Source organism: Hyposmocoma kahamanoa, unplaced genomic scaffold, assembly GCF_003589595.1.
Source record: "Hyposmocoma kahamanoa isolate Upper Pololo Valley unplaced genomic scaffold, ASM358959v1 63, whole genome shotgun sequence".
Classification (NCBI taxonomy): domain Eukaryota; kingdom Metazoa; phylum Arthropoda; class Insecta; order Lepidoptera; family Cosmopterigidae; genus Hyposmocoma; species Hyposmocoma kahamanoa.
In genome coordinates, this window is record NW_020653851.1 from 2,667,249 (window position 1) to 2,688,237 (window position 20,989).

The 20,989-nt window shown below is 37.0% G+C and overlaps 2 protein-coding genes across 5 annotated transcripts in view; one reads left to right on the forward strand and one right to left on the reverse strand.

Moving 5' to 3' along the window:
• Positions 1 to 904, reverse strand: part of LOC113230132 (histone deacetylase 6) — a 34,442-nt gene extending 33,538 nt beyond the window's left edge. For all 3 annotated transcript variants that reach the window (XM_026463911.1, XM_026463912.1, XM_026463910.1), the window contains exon 1: positions 775 to 904. In XM_026463911.1, the coding sequence (XP_026319696.1) occupies positions 775 to 870 (96 nt within the window). In that variant the 5' untranslated portion in view covers positions 871 to 904. The remainder of the gene's footprint in view (positions 1 to 774) is intronic.
• Positions 905 to 1,499: 595 nt separating this feature from the next.
• On the forward strand, positions 1,500 to 20,314 carry LOC113230227 (mitochondrial intermediate peptidase). 2 transcript variants are annotated; one of them, XM_026464051.1, is made up of 13 exons: positions 1,500 to 1,569; positions 3,161 to 3,315; positions 3,551 to 3,810; positions 4,692 to 4,943; positions 7,354 to 7,542; positions 9,912 to 10,050; positions 10,279 to 10,456; positions 12,349 to 12,512; positions 14,837 to 15,058; positions 16,878 to 16,991; positions 17,691 to 17,813; positions 18,613 to 18,795; positions 19,462 to 20,314. In XM_026464051.1, the coding sequence occupies exons 2-13, from the start codon at positions 3,175 to 3,177 to the stop codon at positions 19,573 to 19,575; spliced, it is 2,079 nt and encodes a 692-aa protein (XP_026319836.1). In that variant the 5' UTR covers positions 1,500 to 1,569; positions 3,161 to 3,174; the 3' UTR covers positions 19,576 to 20,314. The 2 variants fall into 2 exon arrangements, with proteins under 2 accessions (XP_026319836.1, XP_026319838.1); XM_026464053.1 differs by having other exon boundaries at positions 1,535 to 1,642.
• The last annotated feature ends 675 nt before the right edge of the window (positions 20,315 to 20,989 follow it).

Here is a 20,989-nt window from a genome sequence, read left to right on the forward strand (position 1 = left end):
TTTTTGAAGTTGGTTAAAAAATTACACAAATTATAAAAATAATACTGTATAATAGCATAATCAAAATATATGATGCTAGTGATGCACATGATCAAACTTGCAATTCACAACTACACATATTTTATCAACGTTTCAATATATTCTGCTCTTGGAAGTAAGAAAAGCACAAGCAGAAATTTCAAAATTTAACAGAAAATTAGTTTCAAAATTTTCTAGGTTTTTGTTATATAAAGAATAGTTAAAATATATTACTGATAATTAAGTTTTTATTGAATGTCAGGATGTTTCATCACCATAATATTGAATTATTTTTTGGGAAATTACTCCACTATTGTGTTATAATTAATATATATTAATACATTGTGCTTTTTAAGGTCCGCTAGTTTATTCCATTGCTTAGTTGGCACGCAAAATAGGCGCCTTGACGTCGAGTTGTGGACACCAGCCAGTTACACTAAGTACCAAGTACCATGACTTTATGGTAGAAAATCCTTTTCAAGCTCACTGTGTATTTTTTTACAAAAATTATATCATTTGAGTTTTTTCCCGATTTCCAATATGTATGTAATAAAATTTTAATAAAAATATTAGTTGTGCCTATTTCATTCTAAGGCAGTATTTTAAAATTATTTCTGTACATATATATTATGTAAAAATGAAAAATGTATGACAATGTATGGAAACCAAGTTTGATTGAATGTTCAATGGATAACTTTTAGCATTTCTAACCATCACTGTGCGGCCCTGAGTACAGTTAAGCTGTTAGAAACTTACTTTGGCCCCAGCAGACATGGCACGGGTTTGAATTTTAGCTTTTCGAGCTCCATTGCGGGTAACGATGCTGGTAGCCGGTGGGGTGGTCTTCTTCATGTCACCGGCGGACCGGCGGGGTTGTGGCGACGGTGGATCTGACTAAAGAATAAGAAAATTCAAAGTAAACACGAGACACCTGGAGCGCGCCAAGTCTAAATGTTCAACATACAAACGTGTAACTTGCCATTATCAAGTAAATTACTGTGTACGCCTTTGCACACTAAAATTTACCAATCGAAGTAATTTCGCAACAACATTATATTTAAATAAAATAAAAAACGACCAAAACTGCACAAGTCCACTATGACTTTCGTAACGTATTTGACGTTTGACAGTCAGATGCGCAAAACTTCAAACGTACTCATTTAAGGACATACACGCAACAAAAATCAAGGATTTTGCAAGAATTGTCAGTAAAAGAGGAAAAAAGTGAAAATGTCAAAATGTTTTATTTAAACAACATACGAACAACAAAAGTACTATAGTAGGTATTATTATAAATGTTTTTATCATGTGTGTATCCGAATTAGCCAGCACCCATCAGTCAGTAAGTCAATTAAAAGAATAGTCATTCCTTAGCCCATAAATTAAAAAATAAGGTCAGAACTCAGAAGTAAAAAAAATTATGTTGTGGTTTTGTCAGATTTTGCATAAAAATACATTTTCGAAGCTTATTTACTGTATTTGCCTGACTGAAACTAAAACTTAAGCCCTTTCTCCCGATATATTGTCCAAAATCAAACCGGACTACACTGGGTAAGGACGTTCATCCCACACACTTGACCAATTCTAAACCCTTTTATGGATGAAGAAAAATAAACTTGTACAGGTGATGTAAGAAAGACGGTGTCCTTGTTAATAACTAATAGAGCGCCCACGAATCCCACGATGCTTAGGTCATACGAAGGTTGTATATACATAGTAAAGATCAATATCAATCCGTGAAGTTTTACCACCTCATTACTTAGTCCTAATTTTGAGTTACTTGTATTGTAATTCAACAATACATTGTTATTTTTACATTAGATACATGTAAATGTGAATAGAATACACATTTAAATACATAAAATATATGACCTATTGGTTCAAAAAGGTTCATCAACGTTTTAGTATGTATATGTTATGAGTTTTTTTGTCTGAACAAAGAGATGTTATTGAAACAAATAAACTTTATCTAACATTTACTTGAATTAATGTATTAAAGTTTTGTGCAAGTCTCTTATTCAACTTTTTACTATACATATACATATTATGTTAGCTGTCATTCATAAAAATAAAAAACAGATAGACATATATTCCCTACTGAAACCACTTCTTGATTTCTTTTTCTACTTGTTAGGCTTAAAGAACAGGCTGCTTTCAAATAAGTAGGTAGGTGCAATAGCTATGACGTCGGTGGCTCAATGGTTTGCACTGTGGGTGCGAATGTCCCGGCTTCAATCCCTGGTAGAACCAATTTGGGAAATGAAATTTACTAAATTGGTTGTCTAGTTTGAGACCAGGCAATTGATAGAGTTGTCTGGCACATTATTAGTTTATTTATTATTAATTGGATGTAGTTTTAACAAAAAGGATCCAATCTACAAAATTATCAAAAAATGAGTTATATGTACATACCAAACGGTTCCTAAAGTCTAACCTCTTAGATCAGCAACTAGTATACAACATATAAACATAAATAAATATCTCTGGAGTTACATGACATGATAAGTTTTGAAAACAGAAAAAGAGTGAGAAACACTTTTAAACTTCAAACTGACATATCTCGAAAGTGACTGGATGTGTATTGGAACCTTTTTGTTTAAATACATCCAATTATGACTAAATATTAAATAAATAAAATAGCCTTTATTCACTGATTACTTCTAAATTAATTCTAAGTCTAACCTAATGCTTACTTCTAACTGTGTTAATTCTTAATTCTAACATCAGCATCGGTTCTGGCCCTAATCAGGTTGTCCTCTGACATAGACCTCCTCCATATTTCTCCATTAGCAATGGTCTTGTGGTGACTGGCTCCATGCTATTAAATATTACCATGCACATAATAGTTTAATAGTATTTTGTAGTATGCACTATTATTTATGTATTTAAACCAACTACTTCAATCTATAGACAAGAACATTCATAGCAACTGCATGTTCCAAATAAAACACTATTAGTAGTGATAGTGTTTTGTTCCAGTGTCGAATTTTGTCAAATAGTATCCATGGACAGATGTGACGTCATTTTCAGACAAAGAAAAATTATTTTATTAATTTTTGTACTCTGGGTACGAATTTGGCTGCTTTTAAAGTAGAGCATGTTTAGGCTGCATACCTTAAGATTTGTCTCTTTGATTTTTCAGATTGAATGTGAGCAATGAAGCTGCTACGTCCGGCATGGCTGCTGAAGACGCGGCGGCGGCGCGATCGCGGCGTCAGCACGTGGTCACCTCTCGCCACTGCCTTCAATACACGCCCCAACTCACGGCCTATGTTTGAGAATTTGAGAGAGAGAACTGTAAGAACTTATTTGATTGGTTGCTGAAGAAATTAATTCTTAGATAATTTTTGTTAGAAAATACCTGATCAGTTTGTGAATATTGGAACAACCCTAATAATATTTCCTACTTTGCCTAATCTACATGGATACCTACTTCTAGACTAAGTAAATAATCACATAAAGATAAAGGAAAATATAATGTGTTCACTTGTCTGAACAAAAACAAAATATAGAAATCGTAAATTGTTAATAGGGTCTCTTTAACAAACCGGAACTGACAAGCTTCGAGGGCTTCCACGCGCTCAAGGAGCAAGCAGTAACAGCCACAGACAATCTCATAGAAGAAGCCACATCTAACCCTAGCCGCCCCATGGTCGAGATATTTGACGAATTGTCAGACACACTGTGCAAGGTGGCAGATTTGGCAGAGTTCGTGCGACTGGCGCACCCGCAGCCCCACTTCGCCGCCGCGGCGGAAGATGCGTGTATCAGTGTTAGTGGTGTTGTTGAAAAGTAAGTAAAAATAGAATTAAATTATTATGAAATAATTAGAATTAAAATATCCACATCCCGCATTCATCAATGATGATATTCAAAGTCAAATAATAATTTACTCCATAGGTAAAATTTTTACTTTTGAAAACATATTTTTTTATGCTATATTTCAAACGAGCAAGAAACTCTAGGGATTGCTATGGAATACATTTTCGATCATATTTTATGTGGAATATACACTCGTGTTGTTTTTCCATACATCTTTATCTAACTCGTAGTCTTCAATTTTGTAATATGACTCCAATTAAAATACTTTAATATAAATTTTAAACTTAGGAAATTATAATCTTAATGTATGGTCCGGAATCTTATTGTAAAATCGTATACAGTTCCCCATAACAGAATCGTTTCCCCTAGTTAATTCAGTACGAATATTTCGTGACATTAATTTACCAACCATCTAGAAAGAGACTGTAAGCCAACCTTTACAAAGTTCTTATCTTTAAGAAAATTCCAGCATGATTTAAGCTAAGCGGACTGATTGATGTTATATGCAAATAATAAATTTTAAATTTTCGTCTAGAATCAATAAGGATTTGTACCTTTTTTTAATTGAGTCTTTTAAAATAGATGAAATACTCAATATATTTATTGCATTCATATGGTACGTGTCTTAAAATAAAAATAATGCTACACATATGAGCCCTTTATTAGGGATAACAATAAGACCAGAGGTAGCCCGAGGTTTCAATTATTAATTAGCATCAAATCAGCATCTGCTGATGTTAAGGCAGAAAAATAAGCATTTGCTGACTGGTAAAAACCTTGCTTTTCTGCAGCATAATCCCTACTCAATAGCCCAAGCTTTATGGACATAGAAACAAAATGCATTTTTCCAGATTGAACACACACAAAGGTCTCTACGAAGCGTTACGCAACTCGGTGAAGACAGGCACATCTGGTGATCGTCATTTAGCAGAATTATTCCTCTTCGATTTCGAACAGAGCGGTATACAACTCGCAGATGGCCCCAGAAAACGAGTGGTGGCATTGAATGATCTGATATTACAAACTGGACAGAGATTTATGGCTGGTGCTGCCAAGCCTCGGAAAGTTCCCAGGGGAGTTGTGCCCCAAAATATTAGACAATTGTAAGTACCAAATTGATGCCTTATTTTCTCAAACTCGTATCTTACTTGGTACTTAGTGCAAGGGGTTAGTTTCCGCAACTCGACGTCGAGGCGCCTATTTTGCGTGTGGTGGGTGCAGGGTCCTACTCGTGCCACCTAAGCTCCTCCAGGAATCAACTCTCAAACTCGTATCTTATAAAGAGTCATTATTCAGGAGATGTAAAACTTTCTACTTATGTTAAATTTCTTGTGAAGGGTGTTAATTTGGACGCATTACTTTAAAAATAGGTAAAAGCCAGTGTGGGAATATGAAGGAAATGTGATATGAAATCAGCCTGCAAAAGTTGTATATACATTCCATTTTTTGCATTTCAGTAACTTTGGGCTTTAAGATACGAGTATGAGAAAGTAAGGCGACGATATCAAATTTATTTATTTTTTCACCGAGACAACTCAGAATGTTGCCTATATTTACGTCAATTGCAAGAAATTAAATACAATAACAAGAAAGGTTTTTAAGAAAATGAACATTGTTTTATATTTTATTACAAAAATTAAGAATCACAATTAAATAAGGTAAATATAATATACACTAAGTTTTATTGATAAGGCTCGTGGTGTAGTAGCGCAGAATACGTGTAATTATGGGTCTCTGATGCGCGAACTGTAACGTCAGCGGAGTTCTGTTATGCGTGGAGCACCATAGCTTGGAGAATAGCTGCGCGCGCGGGTCTGTCCTTATAATTCTGCCTTCCTTATCATAACCAACTAACGACATTTTTAGCGAAATTTAGTTGTAAACATATCTGAGAATATCAGCGAAACGACATCTACAGCCCCCTCTAATCAGTTTTTTTTAAATACTTTTTTACTAATTTTTAAGTTTATTGAATTCCACGATCTCCACTAGTTTGTTATAATTATTGATGAATATCGTGGTAGTAAAACATCGTGACATTCAATAAACTTAAAAATTGTAATTATTCAAGCGACATTTCTAATCAGCGGTGGTAGCTGTAAAGGTACCTCTCTAAGTGAAGATATAAATTTCTCACAGGTGGCGCTACGTTAAAAACCATAAACAAAGATCTGCAAGAAAAACATAGAAAAATTCGTAAAGGTCTGCTCTGGTTTGTTCCGTGGTTTAATTGGCAGAGCATCTGCCACGAATTGCTTGAGGATACTGGTTCTAATCTTGCCGGATAGAATGAATTTTTCTTAGTGTTTCGATTTTTGTTATAATAATTATAACCTATTAAGTTTCAGTTTTATTCTTAAGCAAAATCAGCCCAACTGACATTTTTTTTAGGTGGCAATAAAAATTTAAGTGCCAATATCCCGAAAGTTACCGCAATGTAAATGCGTTAGTTATGACACGGAGAGCAGAATTTGAATGAGCATGACTTTGTTGATTCTGTAATTAGAGCGATTTTCTAAAAAAGTTTTAATTTTTGCTTTAAGGCAGTCATTGTCAATTCAGATATACTACCTATATGACAATTATTACGGGCTTTGGCAAAATATCAACGACATATACCCATTTGGCATGTTTGTGTAAACTGCCTCCGTGCCCGAACGGGTTCCGGTCCGGGTCCCGGGTTCGATTCTCAGGTCGGGAAAACTATGTCAAAGTCAAACTTGGAGATACCAAAATAGTGTGCTCAAAACTCTGGTAAATGCTCCATGGTTCACAAAAATGGATGATGTTCATGATTATCTGAAAATCCCTACTGTCAAACAGTAGATAAGAGCATATATAGATAGCATGACTAAGGACAGAATCTCATGACTTGAAAATAAGCTTGCACAATCTCTGAACGAACCTCTATTGAAGAGGCGCCACATGTGGGACTAAACGAAGGAGACATTGGAAAGAAGAAGGCAGCCTAACACAGGGCGGGCGAGCCTAACGCGCCAAATCAACTGCTCATGGTCCATAGACCGACCGCAAGTTGCAAAAGGCATTATTAAAAAAAATTGTACGGCTTACAATTATTTCTCTCGCGAGTTTAGATGTAATTTGTGTTAGTCTATGCGATCTTTTTATAACATCAAGTGACGGGACGGACGAGTCGTGCGCCTGATGGTAAGCTACACGCCTGTCCATAGCAGTCACAGTGTCACTCAGAGGTTTAAATTGCAAAGATCTGAGGGGCACTACCACTGCGCCCGTCACCCTGATATATAACTTGACAAGTCCCACCTACCTGTAATTTCACCAGCACCCTTACCTTTGAAAACCGCAACGCACTAATGATCAGATTACTGCTTGGCGGCAGAAATAGGTATGGTGGCTGTACTTCCCTGGACGAACTCTTTAACAAGGTGCTCTAATGCTACTGTGCGTGTCGATAGCACCAGTATTTGTTTATTTTATTAATGTATATTTTTTTATTGCATTTCTAATCTAAATATGATATTTTCGTTCCAGCTTTACTAGCGAAGGTGATAGCATAATAGTGAGCGGCGTCTACGCAGAGTGCGCCGAGGCAGCCGCTAGGGAGGCCGCATATAAACTTTATCTCGCCCCCGACAAGCATCAGGACCAATTGCTCACCACCATATTAGATGCCAGACATGAGATGGCCAGTATCTGTGGATTTCAGTGCTATGCGGATAGGTAAATAATCTACAGTCCTGGACACATAATTCGGGCCACCTTACATTTTCAGTATTAAATTTCCTAATGCTTAAACAGTGTATGATTGAATAAAAACATCTAGATCTAACCAGATGTAGAGACGAAATGTCATTTAATTTGTTTAAAAACTATTCTGCCAAATCATTACGATGGTAACTGCGCTCCGATTGGCCAGCCCGAATTCGAAAAACAATTGACAGGTGTTGTCAATTGTTTCACTTCAAATCGACCAGTTTAACTTGAGCTTTGCTATAATGGACGAAAATTTAAAGATTACATATTTAATTACCGATGAAATGTGGTTCCGTTTGTTTTGTGATTAGATGTTTTGTTTTTTTCCCCCACATCACCGAATGGAACAGCCTCTCCCCTCATTGTTAGAGATATTATTTTTATTACAATAAATACAGAATATTTTTGGGATATATGGAGACGTACACCCGGTCAGTTGTTGGCGCTGTACTATTTCAAATTTCAAAATTTCAGCGCAAACGAGAGTTGATATTTAAAAGTGATATAGGGCCCTTTTGTCTGATGAGTTACCCTTATTTCGTCTTTATTTCTGATTATATACTCGATGAATAAAAACTATTATGCAATTTTGAAACAGTTTACTAAACATCATTTCCATAATTCAATCTGTCATGAGAAGCAATTATCCTCCCATTGGGTTATCACCGCTGCAAAAACATATCTCCCTTCTCCGCTTTGGTAGATCCTTTATACCATGTAACACGATTTTTGTTTCTGTGTTATCAATATCATTTTCTTATTGGTTCTAATATAAAAATATAATAAAACTTCATTTCACTGCAAAGTTTCCTTGCTTTTGCGGTCAGAACAGCGGTTTTTTTTACACATTTTCGGGTTTCTTTTTATTTATGGACAAAATGAGAACATTATATTTCAAAAAAATAGTATGTCGAATGTGAACTGGCAACCGGTACTATCTCAATTTTAACAACTTTACAGGATGAAGAAAAATCATTTATATGGCATCTGGTTTTTTAAATGAAAATACGTAGTGTACATATATACATGTGTAATAAAAATATTTAAAAACTACGTATTTTTATTTAATACCAGATGCTATATAAATGACGCAATGATTTTTTTTCTTCACATGAAAGTTGTCAAAATCGGAATAGTACCGATTGCCTGTTCACAGTCGATATTTCAACCAAAATTTTTAAAAATTGATGACAGATTCTTGAAATGTAGATTTGCCTGATTATGTAAATACCACTGATACGGACGGCCGAGACGCGCCTGGCCTGTCGGAGCGAATGCGACTGAATAATGCAAGGGCTCTGATTGAGGCGTCCGCGACGCATTGATAGGGCCAGTACGGTGTGGGAGACACCGCACGGGTATAAGAATTTATTATTCATTCTTACTTCGCCTTGGAAGTCAGTCAGATTTTTCAACTCGAGTGACTCGAGTTGAAAAAAATGTTATAACTCGTCCTATCGCTAGACTGTATACACTTCTATGAAACTTAACACTATCGTTAACTGTCGTAATCTATGTCCATCTGACTTACAAGGCGAAGTAGGAATGAATATTAAATAGCTCGAGTTGCAACTCGAGTTAACTCGACTGGGTGTCTGATATAGCAACCGCGAGTCGCGAGTAGAACCCGAACCGACAATTTACCGAGACGGGCACGAACTGCTCCGAAGGTCGCCGAACCGACCGAGTGAGATCGAATAGCCGACGCGCTGTATTTGGAAACCGAACCGAGCTAGCGAGTTCACAAAAAGTACTTCGAGTTGACTCGTGGGAGTAACTCGAGTTAACCGAGTTAAATAACTCGACTCGTCCATTGCTCGCGACTCGTGCGTGTTTCAAAGGTCACCGAACCGACCGCCGAGTGGGAAGGAGTAGCCGGTGCGCTGCCGTATAAATATGAAGTACTCAGCTGGCGGCGGGTCGGGTACCGAACGGTGTTAGCTCGAGTTCATGAAAAAGTAGCTCGAGTTGACTCGTTGAGCGAGTAACTCGAGTTAATCGAGTTATATATCTCGACTCGCCCATCGCTAATACAGTCTACTTATATCATAAATTTGAATAAATCGGAAGATTACGAGGGTTTTATTGAAGAAAAACACAAGAGACCTAACAAGCTTGTCTTCGAGCCGGATAGTATACATATAGACCCGACGACCACTGTGTAGCTTTGTAAATAGGCAACTACATTGACAGCCACAAAAGCAAGTTTCAGGGCTATAGCTACTTGTTACTACAAAGTTGCTGCTCAATTAAACAGAAACCAATACTGTCAAACCAGAATCAGTATTTTTATTTAAAAGTTCTGCTAATGTTAGTTATTTCTATTTTGGTTACAGAGCAATAAAAGCAAGCACAATGGAGACAGCGGCCAATGTTCGCAAATTCATAGATATACTCTCAGATAATCTTTACGACCGCGCCAAGATGGACTTCGAAGCCATGCTTCAAATGAAAAGACGAGAAACACCATACCAGGTACGAATGAGACCAAAATATTATCGACTGATCTAACGACAAAAACATTCCTTAATATAAATCGAAAATATAAATTTTACAGCTGCCAGTATTACTTTGTTTTATTTTTTAAAGTCAAAGTTTGTCTCAAAACTTATAACACATGAGGTATATATACATAATATTTCCTATCGACATCGTTATATCTAGATTACGGGGTCCCGAAATTTAAAAATTAATAAATTTCAGGATAGCTTACAGTGCTGGGATACGCCTTTCTTCACGCATAAGGCTAAAACGCAACTTTTGAATGTTGCAAACAGCGACTTTAGTCCCTATTTTTCGCTCGGAGGCTGCATGGAAGGGTTGAACATGCTCTGTCAAGAGTTGTACGGCATTAGTTTGGTGTCTGAAGAAATGTTGCCAGGTAAGGTTCATTAACACCTGTACAATAGCGTACGCGTGCGAGTTGAATGCAGAGCTGATAAATGCGCTAGTGCTGTGACTTAATCAGTATTAGTGTCGATAAATTGCACAAAAATAACAAGTGTTAATAAAACATTTAATATAATTCACGTAATAGTAAAACAAAATAACATTTATTTATTATTATTATTTTTAATTATTTATTTATTTTCTGGTTACAAAAGACCCATAAACACATATCTTATAGACTAACATACATAATAATATAATAAAAACTATTTATTTATTTACACCTATGGGTCGCGACGCGTGAAGCAACGTGGGTGTCCGATAGCCGTCCTCGGAAACGCCGGAACATGACACCCGTCGGCCACAGGTCCTCCTTCTTGAAGGTTGACAGATGTTGAATTGGCACTCTCACCACAAACCAATTAAAATTCACATTGTGGCGGGACTCCGCCTGCTCGACCCTCAGGGCAGCATTGGCTGTCACCCGTATGTCCTCTATCAATCAATATCCGCAGACTTTGTGGAGTAATGAAGTTGTGTCACGTATAGCAACATGTCGGTACCGCTGGACGCAATAGATGATTGGGGCCTATTAGTTATATTCTTCTTATCGTATCGATGGCATACACTAAAAATGGTGATAGGATTTGCCAACCGGCGTAAAGTACTCGTCGATTGTTGCCCAGAAAGCTCCAAACATACGGGATGACAATGGTACGTTATACGAGAAGGCTCCTTTCGTACACTCCATTGTTTCTATTAAATTTTGTTTGCTAATGTTCTTTTCGACTCGCTCGGCTAAATGAATAATTTAGAGGCAAAAAACCTGTTTGCCTTTCTTCAGTACTTAGTACTCAGAGCTTTTTTCGCCATTTCCAGTGAATGGCGATGAATAAAAACACATTTTTTTGTAACTGAACTTAAAGGACCCAGCTCGATCGGTACGACAGGCTCTAAAGCGTTTTATGTTACTGTTTTTGACAATTACCGAACGAATTTTATTTAACTAATAATAGGTCAAAATAAGGTTTATTTTTGGGTTTGGATGAAAAATAAATGATGTGGCTTTAGGCCGCCAAGTCATTTGGATCTGGTTAGATTGTCGGTCACTGATTTATTGTAACAGTGTACTGTATCTTAACTGATTCCTAATATAGAAGTCTTAGTACCAGTAGAGCTCCTTGTGAAAGCGTTCGTCCAGAGAGGTACTGCCACCTTAACTATTTCTGCCGTCATGCAGTTGTGTGAGCATTACTGCGTGCCGGTTTCGAAGGGTTAAGGGTGCTGGTGAAATTACAGGCATATGGGACTTAGCAACTTACGTCTCTGGGTGTCGGGTGCAGTGGTTGTGCCTCTCAGATTTTTATCAAAGTCAAAGTCAAATAATGATTTATTCCATAGATTAATTTTTTACACTTGAAAACGTCATGTTTTAAGCTACTGCTCGTTCATTACGCTGACCTCCCTGAGAAGGACGAGCAAGAAACTCTAGGGATTCGCTTTTCAAAAAAACTTAAATGCTATGGAATACACTTTGAATCATAATTGTGTGGAATCCAGACCTTAGTTGTCTTTCTATGCTTCTTTATCTAAAACATACTCTTCAATTTTGTAATATGACTTTTCAATTAAATTACTAATGTAACTTTTAAACTTAGGAATTGATAATCTTAATATATTCTCCGGAATGTTATTGTAAAAACTTATACAGTTCCCCATAAAAGAATCGTTCACCTTAGTTAAACGAAATCGTGGTACCATTTAGTTTGTGATTTAAAGCTCTTAGTGGCACTGCAACTGTTATGAACAGACGTATCGCTTATCATCAGGCGCACGATTTGTTCGTCCCGTCTGTTAGTATTATAAAAAGAAAAACATTTTCAGGCGAATCATGGTCTCCGGACGTGTACAAGCTCGCTGTGGTCCACGAGAGCGAGGGCCTCCTGGGGCACATATACTGCGATCTTTACGAGCGACCCGGCAAGCCCCACCAAGACTGCCACTTCACAATACAAGGAGGCAAGCTATTGCCTGATGGCACTTACCAGGTTAGACCCAGTCAGGACTTTCACTATTTTTTTTATTTATTTTTTTAAATAACGCACACACTCAACATAGCCCCGCACTAGGGAAACCCTGTGTCGCGGGTGCCATGGACACATACATAGACAACCACAAATTACACCCAAACTCACGAGAGAAATAAATGTAGGTCATACAAATATTTCTCCCGGCCCGGGAATCGAACCTGGGGCCTCTGCGTGTCAGTCCGTCATGGTAACCGTTCGGCCACGGAGGCAGTTAACAAGACTGTTGGCTGCACGAACAGTCTTCTTAAGGTCGTAGCAGAGAGAATGGTCAGCCCAATTTTTAAGTATTGGCTGTCCATACTTGTTCATGAAAATGAACACTTTGCTTTCTACTAACATAGTTGTTAATTACCTACTAACACCATATGGACTTGTAACTCTACCTACTGTCTGAAATGAAATTGTTTCCTTTCATTTCATTCTTTAATTTCATTTGCATTCAAAGGAATTTATACTTTATTTGGTATGTTTTATGGTATATTGTATTTTGTTAAGCGCATTCGGCTCGCTTGCTGCATCGTGTTTTTAATTTTTGTTTAAAGAACTTACCTATATCTTATCTTGGAGAAATTACAGTTTGTACTATATTGCTCGTTTTAAAACAGCGCAGCAACACATCTTCGCTGCACAGATTTGAGTCGATCTTTAGACGGTACACTTACCAATACCATTACATAGTAATAGTATATTGATAATTAACAATGATACCTTTAATTATATTTTTATTGAATTGATATTCAATTATTTTTATGTGAAATTACTCCACTAGTTTGTTATAATTAATAAATAATAATAAAAACTTTATTCATTTTCAACATACATAGTACAATGTCAAGGTTCGAGCCCTCTAGTAAGTAAAATATACTTGTGTCAGAGGACTCCGCTCTTCTATAACTAGAAATTCAGTTACATTATTTTTACACTCTAATACTAATTATAAGATTACAAGAGACTTAAAATATTTGAAAGAATTTATATAAAGTGTATGTTTGTGTGTGTGTGTGTGTGTGTGTGTGTGTGTGTGTGTGTGTGCGTGCGTGCGTGCGTGCGTGCGTTTGTTTGTTTTTTTATTGAGTGTTCCTTACGTAATATAGTTTAACAGCGCTTCTTTATCTTCATAACTGATCGTTTTAAGATAATCAATAAGATTATGTTTGCAATTATATGAGGATTGAGGATATATATTTATTTTTTTGTTGAGACGATTAAATATATGAGTGGCCTGTTTTTCGAACTGCCTGCTAGCGAAGGTACTATTTGTGCGCTGAGACACTGTAAAATTTCTGCGATTGTTTCGAGAATTTGCAATGAATGGTAACTGTTTGTGGAACCTTAAAACTGCGTGAAGAATGTAAAGTTTTCTTACGGAGAGTACATCACTAATAACGGACAGTAGGGAAACTGTACTTTTTAAAAAGCATTACCTTCAGCAGAGAACGTTAAGCTCTTTCCACCTCAATAAAATGGGTCTTTACGGCGCCACCCCATAGGGGGATGCAATAAGTTATTACAGACTGAGCCAATACAATGCTCACTTTTTGAAGAAGATGCGATGAAAGTATATGTCTTAGAGTTTTGAAAATCTACGTGAGTTTTCTGATTCTATTTGAAACTGCATCAATTTGACGAAACCATGATTATCTTTGGTCTATGATTATTCCGAGGTACTTTGTGGACGATACTTTTTCAATCTGTGGACATGTACACGGACTGTTTCTATTTGAACTACAGCTATGCATTTAAATGTTGAAGGTTTTATTTGGCTGGGGACTAATGTATTTGGAAAACCAAATGAAGTTGATTTAGAAAAATTTGTCTATGTGCTTGTTGTCGAATCTTTGTATTTCTTTTTCAATTACTTTTTAGCCGTAGCGTCATTTATGAGAAATCTATGAAAGTATTTCGTCACTCAATTATGATAACAATGATAACTTTTTTATTTAAAACAAAACCGACCTTAAAAGTTCGCGGAATGATATCTATTTGCCAGGTTTTATTGGAATCGGTTACCTGAAAGTGCGCGAAATTCATCCCCTAGTTTGCCGCCCTTAGAGGTGGAACATTTTCTTTGAATTTAAATGTGACCAATACTGAGGTACCCTCTTTCCTACGAAAAAAAAAGGAATCATCGAAATCGGTTCACAAATGCCGGAGTAATCCTGTAACATACATAAAAAAACAGTCGAATTGTGAACCTCCTTTTTTGAAGTCGGTTAAAGAGATTATAGGCACAATGCCTATTAAATGGTACCATTATAATGGTTTTATTATCTTGTCCGCAGAACCCAATAGTGGTAGTGATGTTGTCCCTGAGCGGGGGCCACAGGTCGGGGCCGGCGCTTCTCTCGGCCGGGGCCGTAGACAACTTGTTCCACGAGGTGGGCCACGCGCTGCATTCTATGGTGGGCCGGGCAAGACACCAACACGTGTCAGGGACTCGTGCTCCTACCGATTTGGCTGAAGTGCCTTCTGTGCTCATGGAGTACTTTGCTAGTAGTCCACAGGTATATGGAGACAAATTTCATTTATTTATTTCCATATTGCACATCTATATTTAAACTGGTTTTACAATAATATATTCTTATAAATCAAAATACACAGTTAATTTTTTAAAAAGAAACTACTACGTAACCTAAACAGATATTTTATTATTAAAAAGAAACCGTTAAATGTCACTAAATGAAATAAAAAAATAATAATAATAAAAATAATAAAACTTTTATTCATATTAAGTACAGCAGCACTTGTTTTCTTAAAAACAAAACAAAAATACAAATTGGTTGTACTACAAGCAAACAATAATTAAACCATCATAAAACTATTGTAGGTTCTAGACCTGTGTTAACAGTGTTATGAAGAAATAAAAATAAAAAAAATAATTTAAAAATACACCGTTGCACAAATAAAAAATAACTAGGTAAGAAAATAAGCACATTCAATACAAGCTATTTGTATAGGGATGAGAGACGTCTGTTGCTACCGATTAAATGAGCTTTTAGCCACGTGGCGCAGCTTTTATATATTCCTCACAGCCGGGAGGTGCTCGGCAGGGGGCGGCTATCCTCTAAGAATATATTACAGCCCTCTGCTACCCTTTTGACCTTATACCTTCAGTACAAATGGCGGATTGAAATATACAACTATAAAAAATTCGAGAGCCGGTACTGGCATAGTCGGCCGGGGTCAAGGTCTCAAGTCCAAGAACCGGCGAACAATGTGTCGTTGCCGGTTTGCTTGAAAGCTAGACCATAGTCGTATTTTTATTGAATACGAATAATATCGCTTATTTTTCCGTGGTTGTCGTAAACAGCGACACAGAGATAACTCTATAGTAATTTCACTGCGTGCGGTTGACATTGCAGTCAATTTTACAATCAAATCGCATAACGTTGCTCTCCGTGTGTGGAACCCTTTAAACGCGGAGCAGCTTCTCTCTGTGTATTATTTTACAACTGTACATCGGTAGTCTTCGTTCACAACACAAAAAATAATTATATTAAATATGGCAACTCTATTTCTCTCTTGTATCGTTTTTTAATAAAACATTAATCATAAAAAATAAATACAATAAAACGATTAAACAAGTGCAAAATAGTTTATGCATTATTAAAAACTACAGTCCGTGTAAGGTTATCAGCAGTATTCAAGTCTATCTTCTCGGAGAAATCTATATTTTAGTAACAGTAGAGCTCGGCGTGAAAGAGATCGGCCAGAGAAGTACTTCCACCTTAACTATTTCTATCTCCAAGCAGTAATGTGTCGTCTTCCAATTTTGAAGGGTAAGGGCATGTTAAGGGTAATTAATTGAATGGTAATTACAGGCACATGAGACTTTCAACTTATGTCTCGACCCCTCCTACGTAAAGTATCGTATGTCGAAATTGCCAAGTTTACAGGGAAGTGTTTTAAAGTTTTGAATGCAGTGAAAGGAGCATAACAGGTGACTTTAGCATTTTTCAGTTTTATTCGGCAAACGGTTACTCACACAGAGTATTGCAAAATCCTACATATCGGTTAGATGATCTATTAGATTAGCTTTGTCGTGTTATGCTCATTTCAGTGAATTCAGAACTTTAAAATGCTTCCCTGTAAACTTGGCAATTTCGACATACGATACTTTACGTAGGAGGTGTCGTCTCATGGTGACAGGCGTAGTGTCAGTGTCTCTCTTATCTTTGCGATTTGAAGCTCTAAATGCATTACAACTGCTATGGATGGACATGTCGCTTACCATAATGTGCACGACACGAATCTTGTTCTATTAGCGGTCTATAACAAGATATCTTTATTCCACTGGACCAAACAATATTTTTTTCTTACCAGGTGGTACGTCGATTCGCGAAGCACTTCCAAACTCAGGAGCCGATGCCTGAAGATATGCTTCACAGGCTTTGCGCTTCCAAATACATGTTCGGTGCTAGCGAGATGCAGTTACAGGTATTTACAAGAAACTATTGAACGTTAATTTAACGAGTTAACCATGTGCCTCCGTTAACTGCCACCGTGGCCGAACGGTTACGGATTCCCGGGCTGGGAGAAACATTTGTATGGCCTACATTTATTTCTCTCGTGAGTTTATGGGTGTATGGGTGTAATTTGTGGTTGTCTAAATGTGTGTCCGTGGCACCCGCGACACAGGGTTTCCCTAGTACGGGGCTATGTTGAGTGTGTGCGTTATTATTATTATTAATTTAAAAATCAAAACAAGAAAAACCAGGATTTTGAATTTTTAAACCTTAAGGTGAGTGATACACAAAACAGACGTTTTAACGTATTTCGATCACTCGGAAAAATGATTTTTCGATTTTTAAATATAGAAATTCAACTTTTTTTCTATTATATATACTTTTTTTTCAATTATATTTTTTGTGTTGAGTGTGTGCGTTATTTATTTATTATTTATTTATATATTTTTTCGCATTCAACTTAAAGCGTTTCTAGTATTGTTCACATTCAATAATAAAGTGCCTAAACTCTAAAAGCTGCGTTTTCATTGTCAGATTCAAGATTCGGTTTTTAGATTCCAACCGGCTTTTGCGAACCCCAAGTCACTGCCGGTATTAAGAAATTATTATAGTGTGTTAAGTTTACATTCTCTTATCAAATTCTCTTATGACCATTTAAATGTTCCGTTAGGTCTTCTATTCAGCTCTAGACCAGAACTACCACGGGCCTAACGCGTCGTTCGGCGGTCGCACCACAGAAGTATTAAAAGAAGTACAGAAGCAGTACTATGGACTTCCCTACGTTGACAACACGGTATGCATTTGGTTTCTAAGGGACTGCGTGATTTTAAAGCCAACGCAGACGACTGTAGTTTTTTAGCTCGTCTTTATTTATTATATTTGATATGACTGTGCACTGGCAATCGGTACTATCTAAATTTTGACAACTTTACAGGTGAAGAAAAAATTTGTTTGTGTCATTTATATAGCATCTGGTTTATTAAATTAAAATACGTAGTTTTTAAATATTTTTATTACACATGGATTTATGTACACTACGTATTTTTATTTAATAAACCAGATGCTATATAAATGATTTTTTCTTCATCCCCTAAAGTTGTCAAAATTGAGATAGTACCGGTTGCCAGTTCACAGTTGATATTTCGTTTGAAGGTCATTAAAAAAATCACTAAACCATAGGTTTTAACCACTTATTAGTAGTAGTAGCTACATTTTAGTAGCAGTACCACCGTAAAAACCTAAGAATTCGGTAAATAGTTTTTAGTAGCAGTGGAGCTCCTTAGCACTGCCACCTTACCTATTTCTGTCGCCAAGCAGTAATGTTAGCATTACTGCGTTCCGATTTGGAAGGAAGCTGGTGAAATTACAGGCATATGGGACTTGTCAACTTATGTCTCAGGGTGACGGGCGCAATGGCAGTGCCCCTAAGATCTTAGCGACTTAACGCTCTGAGTGGCACTGTAACTGTCATGGACAGGCGTTTCGCTTACCACCAGTCACACGACTTGTTCGTTCCGATAATAAAAAAATATTAGTGACGAGCGATAGTTACAATGTTCGTTTGAAATGTGATTTATCCCGTACCTTGACAGGCATGGCAACACCGCTTCAGCCACCTAATCGGCTACGGTGCCAAGTATTACTCGTACCTAATCTCTCGAGCCGTCGCGTGGAGCATTTGGAAGAAGTTCTTCGAGGCTGACCCGCTCAACCGCAGCGCGGGAGAGGCTTTGAGGCAAGGCGTTTTGAGGCACGGAGGGGCGGTGCCGCCACAGGTGAGGCCACAGAACAATAAATATATTAGAAGAGGTTAGTTAGCGTCTGACGCGTGCCAACTATAGGCCTCGAAAGACTTGTCAGCTCAGTACGCCATTTTCGCTATGTATGGTATGGTTGTATCTTGCTTTCGTGCAAATTCTCTAAAATCCTAGAAAAATGCCTTATTGTGCTGTTTTGGAGTGCAACAATCAACAATTTATCTGATAGAATTTGTTGTGAATATCAAGTAAATAAATTTAAAAAAAAAGTAAAAATTGTAACAAGAATAATATCAAGCAGAGGGTCGTGGTTTCGAATCCGGGGTCGCACCTCTTGAGTTTTTTCGGAATTTGTGTGCGAAATTTGATTTGAAATGTATCATGAGCTTTTTGGTGAAGGGAACCATCGTGATGAAACCTGCACATTGAAGAAGGTTCACAACCCTCGGAAAAACGTATGAAGTCCCCAACCCGCATTGGACCAGCGTGGCGGACTATGGCCTAAACCCTCGTCTGAAAGGAGACCCGTGCCCAGCACTGGGACATATAAATGGGTTGATGATGATCATGATAAATCAGAGTGAAATTTCAATCTACTTTTTAAACCCTAATGCAACAAGAAGGGAGTTATATGTTTTGAATTTTTGTTGGTGATTGATCTTAATTTTTACTTTTTGTCCACAGAAACTCCTTCGAGAATACCTAGGCACTGAAATTACACCTAACACGTTAGCGCTGGCGCTGGCTGAAGAATTGGACTACCACAAGGAACATCTCAATACCATATTCAAAGTCTGATCAGTGAAACAATTACAATAACAATTGGCATAGAGAAAGTGCAGTTGACTCTGTTTATACAAGATGAGGTAAAGAAATGACAGAAATTATGATGAGGTTCGTGTGAAGAAGGTTGCTCAGATTGCGCTTCGGTTATATGTAGCGCGTAACTCATTCAGTATTTTTTTTAAATATCACTCTTCTAAAGGCTTGGTGGCGAGTTGTTAATAAAAAACGCCATGTTACACGAATTTTGTTTCTGGGTTATTCTTATTGGTTCTAACATAAAAACGTGAAAACACTTTATTTCCCTGCGAAAGCTTTTGTGATTAGCATAACGAAGTGCTGAAATTTCCGTACCAGTAGGTACGTAACGTAACGTAAACATTTTTAGGTTTCTGTTTGTTTAAAGACAAATAGGGAACATAGTATTTCAATAAAAAATCTACAAATAGATGACGAAGAACTTGCAAATATGTAAATTTGCGAGATTATGTAAATACCACTATGTAGCTATATAAATATGCAGCTGTGTAAATACCATTGTGACAGGTATAACTACTCTTTAGCATACTCGCTGCTCAATTATTTAAAAACCAATACAGTCAAATCAGAAACAGAACATATTGAAAATTTGCTACATGGTGAAATACCGACTTTTCACTATGTAGCAAATTTTCAAAAAGGTTCTTTTCTGTTATATTTTAACCTACTTCAAAAAGGAGAAGGTTCTGATTTCGACATTTTTGTGTGTATGTTACGCTATTACTCCGGCATTTGTAAACCGATTTTGATGTTTCTTTTGTTTATTGGAAAGAAAGTACTTCAGTATTGGTCCCATTTAAATTTGAATAAAATATTCCACCTAAAACTTGGTAAAGAGATGTAATTCCGCGAACTTATCGAAGTGGGTTTTTTATAAAGAAAGTTATAATTATTTAATTTCAATTAGTACTTACTTCGCTGGCTCAGCGCCTTGAAGTGGATCCTGTGCCCGTTCAGACCATTCGGGTACGTTCAGATCCTTCAGTTCTTTGGGAATTCCATCTTTCCAGCGATATCTCAGACGGTTAACTGGACGATGACCCGTAGGTGACCCTTTGGCAGCTCGATCCTCTCCCATTCTTTCCACATGCCCTAGCCAGCGAAAAAGCGGATTTGATCTCCCCGATTATGTTCGGCGTGTTAATTAGCTTTAAAAAATTTAAGGATGGGATAAAACCATTGACTTACAATTATATGGACGTCGGGTCCGCGCTAAAAAGTGTCCGCACTTGTAAGGCGCTAAAATCGTATACAGAGCGCGACACTCCGCTTTAGTCTTCATTTGTTCTACGGACAGCGCGATACTGCGATGACATAACAATTTAAATTTCGAATAGGTTGACTTGGGACATTTTTTTCGTGGTTTTTGTATTAGACCCGTCGTCCATTT

Bases quoted from the DNA above. Each gene is read 5' to 3' on its own strand.
- LOC113230227 (XM_026464051.1), top strand. From the start codon at position 3,175: ATGAAGCTGCTACGTCCGGCATGGCTGCTGAAGACGCGGCGGCGGCGC. The intron at 16,992-17,690 runs GTATTTACAAGA...ATGTTCCGTTAG, and splicing joins CTAGCGAGATGCAGTTACAG to GTCTTCTATTCAGCTCTAGA. The intron at 18,796-19,461 runs GTGAGGCCACAG...TTTTGTCCACAG, and splicing joins GAGGGGCGGTGCCGCCACAG to AAACTCCTTCGAGAATACCT.